The sequence below is a fragment of the Rhagoletis zephyria genome, unplaced genomic scaffold (genome assembly GCF_001687245.7).
Source record: "Rhagoletis zephyria isolate East Lansing unplaced genomic scaffold, Rhagoletis_zephyria_1.1 Rzeph_scaffold_10111, whole genome shotgun sequence".
Classification (NCBI taxonomy): domain Eukaryota; kingdom Metazoa; phylum Arthropoda; class Insecta; order Diptera; family Tephritidae; genus Rhagoletis; species Rhagoletis zephyria.
Genome location: NW_016167189.1, coordinates 3,841 through 10,997, shown reverse-complemented (window position 1 = coordinate 10,997; position 7,157 = coordinate 3,841). Strand labels below are relative to the sequence as shown.

Sequence of the window (7,157 nt, the reverse complement as noted above, 5' to 3'; positions counted from 1 at the left end):
AAGTGTTTTTTAAGAAAAATATATAATAGAACTCATCTGCGTTTTGTAAGATTGTCTTAAATATTAAATTAGACGAGTGCTTAATCTACATATGTATATTATATATGTATATTATATATGGTTAAATCGCTGCTGTTAGTGATGATCGCAAGGCGAATGTTATTAAAATGAGAAATTATTCATTTTTGCATACAGTCATGGGCGGAGAAATTGGCCGAAACATTGCTAAAACTAAGAAAGCATAAAATAAAATTACTTAGTTTCAAAACAAAAAGTGCATTATGCATCAGGCTATGTTTTTATATAAGAGTGCCCATCTAAAGGTCGCTAACAAGGTGGCTAGTCCGCCCACAAATTTCCGATTTTCAAAAATAAGGGCTACTCTAATGTGCATACTTACAGACATACAGGCGAATATAAAGGCGCTCATACTATGTACATATTCTAGTTATTTAAACATTTATTTGCTGGCATTGCTTTTTTTTTTGGTTTAGCCCATCATTTTAGGCAAAAAGATTGAAGGTCATAAAAAGTTAAATTCAAAAAATGTTCACATGTAGTGTAAATTTTTGTTTATTTAGTTAAATTTGCCTAAATGCTAAAAGTAAATTAACTTAAGTACTAAATAATTACCAACTATGTGTGTTTAATACACATTCGTTTCAATTTATAATAAAAGCATTTAAAATTTAATGCCGAAATACTTTGAGTATTTTGTTTGTAAATTTTTAAAATGTCTCTATTCCTTTTAATATTTTAGTAATCTTTCCTTTTCTATTTTCGTGGCGTTCATTTTTTGGCTTGGTTTCAATTTAGCGCCGCTGCTACTGTCTTCATAAATTCGTATGCCTCCTCGCCCGATTCCACAATGTAGTGCGGTGGCATCAAATAGCCATAGCGCCCTTGGTCCTTTAGAAATATATTGTAAACGTATTGTGGATTAATGCGCTGCTGCACCCAATCGGCTGAGTTGCCAGCGCGCGCAAGTTTCAGTCGATAGCTAGTGCCTATACGGTACTCGGCTTGATTCAATTTACGGAAATTCTAAAAAGCAAACAAAACATAAAAAAAAGAAAGGCACTTGTAAAACAGGCTACAAACAAAAGCTTGGAGAAAAGGCGAACAAACAATGGACAGCATTTTAGTGGGCAGCAAATTGATTTTTTGTGCCCTNTAAAAAAAAGAAAGGCACTTGTAAAAGAGGCTACAAACAAAAGCTTGGAGAAAAGGCGAACAAACAATGGACAGCATTTTAGTGGCCAGCAAATTGATTTTTTGTGCCCTTAAAATTGCTGCACATACCCACATACATACATACATATGTATGTGTGTACTAGTAGTAACTCACCAACATTGCACGTCGCGCCACATAATGCAGTTGCCGTTGGTTGTCCGTCACGTAGTCTGCATCACCCCATGGATAGGTGATCGCTTGCCCGTAGGCGCCAAAAGACACATATGCACCCAAATATTCACGCATGTTGTGCAGGAATGTTCGTATCGCCTTCGTTTCCGGTTCGGAAAATTGCTTTGGTCCTCTGTATAAATTCTTACAAGGATTCTCCGACGCACCCGACCCACCCCACTGATAATCAAAATTGCGATTCAAATTTACGCCATAGCAGCCAGTTTTTCTATCGAAATAACGATTCTTCGACCAGAGGCGGTCGGTGATGCGCGAATATTGATAGCCATCGGGATTCGCTACCGGCAGGAAATACCAATCAATGTTGCGCATGTAGGCCGGCTCTTGGTCCCACAGCCAGGTTAATTTCGAGATGGCGCTGGTGAGGGCAGCTGGAGTTAGCCAATCGCGCGCCTGCATGCCGGCGTCAATAAAGATAGCCCAGTTTTTGGGGTTGCCATTAGAGATACTGCAAAAGTAGTGGGAGTTGATTTATTTCATTAAAACAATTAAAAATTAATAATTGATTTGTATTTAAAATACAAGATAATAACTCCTAACTCAAAAGAGATAACTCTCAACTCACCGCAGTACCTCCAAAGGCCGTTTATAATGCGTCACACCAATTTGCACAATCTCCGCCACATCGGGGTAGGTTTCCAAAATGTGCTGCATAAATTGTTGTATATCGCCAATGTCATGATACCGATTCCAATTCATTATCGTATCTGCAAATTTGTTTTTAAGTTAGAATTTTTGGTCATAAATGTCAATAGTAATTCGGTTTAATCCGAATGCAACATACTCTCTCTGTCCAACCATGGCATATTGGCATTGCTATTGTTTACTTCCATATAAGTCTCATCGATTGCGGTCTCGATATCGTCGATCATAACGTTGTAGGTGAAACCCGTTTTCGCTATAAAATCTTTGGCTTTTGCTGTATTTTTGTAATCAATTAAAATATCGATTCCATCTTGATTGATATGCCATACTTCGGCACCTAAAAAAGGAGTGAAAAGCTGATTTACACATACATTTGTGGCTTCATACATATACACGGTGTCCAAGAGCACCCGTCCACCCTTTATAAAATGGTGGGAACATTTGTTTTTCTGTACCATCATCCGGTTTCGACCGGAAGTGGGCTAAACTGGCCGGAAGTGCACTATTTTAACCGGAAGTCCATTCCATAAAAAAATTTCCGACAAAGGTTATGTTTTTCTGTCTGCAAAATTCGAATCTATGGTGAAAACATGTATGCCTTATTTAAAAAGTGGATTTCGGGTCAGTTTAACCAAAATCCGGCCGAAACCGGAAGTCAGTAATACGACCAAAAGATAGAGTGGATATCCCCGACCTAATTTTTTTTCTCCAATAAAAAGAAGTCCAGGACGAGTTGAAGTTGAATGGTCATTTAGAGCTTGGAAAATGCACTTCCGAGAAAAAGTTTCAAACAAAATTTACTATTTTTATTGGTGACTAGCAAATACCCGGCGTGCTTCACCACGCGTTAAACGTATTTTTGTGTTGTTTCATACCGTATTGATATATTTCATTTATTTACCAATATCGTTAAATAAAAATTTTCAAATAGATGGCAACCCTCCTCAACGATATTTTCGAAAGTAAATTGTTCTAAACTTTTTCAGTTTGATACCCATTTTGCAATTTAATTTATCTTATCAATTAAATAAAATTAAAATTTTCATACATGTGGCAACCTCCACAAATATTTTCGGCTGTAAGCCTTCCTAAACCTCTTTCTCTTAACAGCCATATTGCAATATTTTCTTTATCTTGTCAATATACTTAAACTGCAATTTTTAAACAAGTGGCAACTCTTTATTTTTCCTTCTTTCTATATTTTAAGTCGGACCTCTAACAATACATCGGTGAAAACTGCATTCAATTTCATGCATTAGTTTCCGAGTGATGCGCGTACAAAATACAGATAGACAGACATAAATTCTAAAAATTGTTGATTTGGCTTCTATTGCTCTAATAAAGAGCTAATAAAGCTTTCGGAAACTTATTTTGTTGGGCATCAAAAGTATAATATTTATTTTACTTATTCGCTTGAATGGAATTTGATTTTTAAAAAAGTTGCAACGCTCTTTAAAAATATTTCAGAAATGAAGCTTTCCTAAATTTCTTTCGATTGACATCCATATTGCAATGCGTTACTAAAATTATTAATTAAATTCAATTTGACTTATAAAGGTGGTATCCATCATCAAAAATGCCTTCGAAATAAATGTTTCTTAAACCTATTTGCTTTGCCATTACTATTGTAATACTTCGTTAAATTTCTGTATATTAGATAATATAATTGACCATAACTTTTTAAATAGGTGGCAACCCCTTTCAGAAAGGTTTTTGAAATGAAGGCTTCGCAAATCCCTTTATTTTACCATACACTTTGTAATACTTCATTTAACTTCTTAATAAAATTGAATCCAACTTTTTAAATAAGTAGCAAAAATATTTTCGAAATAATAAAATAATTTAAATCTCGCTCGCTTGATATCCATTTTGTAAAATTTGGTTGAACTTATAATTTAAATTGAATTTAAACCATGTCCTATATGTTAATCCAGGCTTTATGCCGAATCCGCTGAACCGGTTTAGCGTTAAAGATTAACAAACTTACATATTTACACACTACCTCACTCAAAAATTTCACATGGTACACTCAGAAAAACATCAGCCAAGTATATTTATCTCAACATATGATTTGTTTATAGTTACATTATTTAGTTATAGTTACCAAATAATATGTTGAGAGAAATATTTTTAGCTGCCTTTTTCTGGGTGTAGAATTTCACTGCCCAATCTGAGACGCTTTAATCGTTCTCATAAACGTAGTGCACGTCTTTAGCACACAACCAGAACCAATTTCACATCAATTCAATACATGTATGTACATACTGTACATACGTAACTACTAACCAAAGTGTTGCCAAAACGTTCTTAGCACTTCATTTTCTATGTCGTTTTCATGCACTTTCCACAATTGATAACCGTAGTAACGTTTCACTGAAGCGCTATTGCGATAGCGCATATTAATCTGATAAGACGATTGTGGTGAAAAAATATTAAACTGCCGTATGTCCACTGGCATTAGCCATTGCAAACTTTCCAAGGTATTTTCATATAATTCATCGCTTGATATTGCAGCGGTTGGAAAACCGGGAATGCTGCGCAGTAAAAGGAATTTCGGATTTTGTTGACGGCAGGGATGCGAAGGTAGCTTTGCTAGCAATAAAATCGTTGAAAACACAAGGAATTTGTCGTGCAAGTATTTTGCTAGCATAATGCGAAATTAGCGCTTAAGTATATTTATTTTTTACTTTACTTAAAATTTTAGCAAACGGCGATTGCGTTCGCAGATACAACGGAGACGCGGCTTTTTCGGCGGTAACTAACTAAATAAATAAATCCAATTCAATAATTTCAGCGCTAAGCTGGAGGCCCAAGAATTCTAGGCTAATTTATGTAAATTATATGCAAAGAATATCTAGTAACAGGTTTTAGTGTCATTTCATTATATGAATGAGCTGAGCAGAAGTTACAAGATGAATGAGGTGGTTAACTTGAGGCTATTTTGCTGTTTTACCTTAAACTTGACTTGCATAATTTTATAAAGCCACATGTTTGTATGGCTATGTGTGTATTTTTGATTGCGTGCAGTTTTGTTCTGCTTTAGTTCTTTTTTTTTGCGAATTTTACTGCGAATCTGGCCGCTAAATAGAATTTAATTTATTTTTGTTTTTACTGGAGAGGAGCTTATTTTTAATTTAGGAGGACAAAATCCTGTTTGAATGACTCAAATATCCCTAAACGATTGCCACATTGCCTGTTATTTGCAGTATGCGATGTTAGTTTTCATTATTTTAGTTTAGAGCAGTGTCCGCCAAAAAGAGAAGTCTTAAGATGAGAATGTATTAGTTATGAAATAAAAAATGAGAATGTGTTGGTGGTAATGCACGGAAATGCGTCATCAACCTGCTTCGCCTATTGTTTGCATGCAACTAACTAAAATTTGTTGCTCTGCTACTCTTTCTGTTGACGTTCGGATTGTGTACGTGTAAGAAGCCGATTGTGTACTTGTGAAAGGCCGAATATAGTTCGTTTCCCAGGAAAGTGTTTGGCGGTCACTGGTTTAGAGTCTGTTACCTTTGACATAATGTATTTGCTAGGATATGCTTTAAACATGCATGCTACAACTTAGTTAGAAAGATTTTGTTTATTCTGACAGGAAAGTCTTACAAATAGCTCGCTGGCCGACTTTCATGGCGACAAGTTCTTTCTACAGATAACACCTGAGCATGCTTCACATGGAGATGTAAACACGTACATATATCATTTTGCTCGCGATTCTCTAATAGTCGCAATGGCCGAGTAAAGAAAGCACTGGCTTGCCATTCGGGAGGTCCGAGGTTCGAACCCTCGGGCAACACAATTTTTTTCTTTTCTAAATTTATTAAGTTTTTTCCTTTTTTTATTTAATTTAATATTTAAATTTGTAGACTTTCAAAAAGGAAAATATTTTTTTAATTTCTAGGAACTGATTTTATATATTTCTTTCTTACTTTTAATTTAATTTTCTTTTGATTTTTAGATATTATTATTATAAGAAGAAAAAAATATTTTTTAAATTTATTAAATTTTTAGAATTTTTCATTAAATTTTTGTTTTCTTTTTTTAGTTCTTTCCTTTATATTTGGATTTTAGCGCTTTAAAAATATTTCTTTTTTTAATTTCATTTAGTTTTTTTAAATTCATTGTTTAAAAAAAAATATATATATAATTTTAGTCTTAATGTTTAAAAAAAAATATATAAAATTTTTTAATTTAATTTAATTTTTAGAAACTCATTTTATTTATTTTTCGTTTTTTAAATACATTTTCTTTTATTTTATTTTTTTAACGACTTTGACTAATGTCTTACGTAATACCTTTGTCTTTCGAAAGACTGTTGCCAGAATTGTCCCGTTAGTTAACAATTCACTAACTTACCAAATTTTTCCAGGAACTGCTGCATACTTTCAGTGTGTTGGGTGTTATCGCCACGCTTGCGTGTTACATTAAATGCAATCTTCCATAACTGAGCAGCGTGATAATTGATGAAATTCTCATCGAATTCACTGCGATAATCCGACTTACGACCGACATGCGTATTCGGACGCACAGCACGCAAAAAGCTACGAAGAAAAGGTATACGCGCAAGAATACTGGTGCGTGGTATTTCTATAAATTTGAGCGGCGGCACTTCATTCACATCCACCGGCAATTCAAGCATAGCCTGTGCTAATGTCGTAGGCGGCAATAGAGAGCACAAAACCAAAAGTGACATTAAAGTCATGGAACAGCAGATTGTAGGCATCCTCGAACTCCTTGGCTTTATATATTTCTCTATTAAAATAATAAATTTCGCTATTTATTTTAACTAGTAATCTGATTCGAACACACGATCCGTTCGTTATAAATGCTTAACTTAAAATGCATGGACAATTGGCGGTGGTAAAAGATGGAGCATTTTGACTAGTGAAGCTTTGTGTTGGTTTATGGACTTGTCATTTCTCTTGTGAATATTAGTACTATTGTCTTTGAGCTATGTGTGTAGGAAAGTGGCTTGTAATTTTCTTAAGAGGCTATATTTCACTCTACAAAAGAGCAGACATTGTAAATAAGCAAAAAAAAACACAACAGTCCCAGCGGTATCTTAGACCATTGATGTCTTTTCTCC

General features: G+C 34.5%; 1 protein-coding gene across 1 annotated transcript; it reads right to left on the bottom strand.

Moving 5' to 3' along the window:
- Window positions 1-807: 807 nt before the first annotated feature.
- Window positions 808-6,764, bottom strand: LOC108376245 (carboxypeptidase B). The gene is made up of 6 exons (XM_017632437.1): window positions 6,428-6,764; window positions 4,358-4,663; window positions 2,211-2,408; window positions 1,992-2,133; window positions 1,349-1,874; window positions 808-1,044 (listed from the first exon to the last, which is right to left on the bottom strand). The coding sequence occupies exons 1-6, from the start codon at window positions 6,762-6,764 to the stop codon at window positions 808-810; spliced, it is 1,746 nt and encodes a 581-aa protein (XP_017487926.1).
- Between the last annotated feature and the right edge of the window lie 393 nt (window positions 6,765-7,157).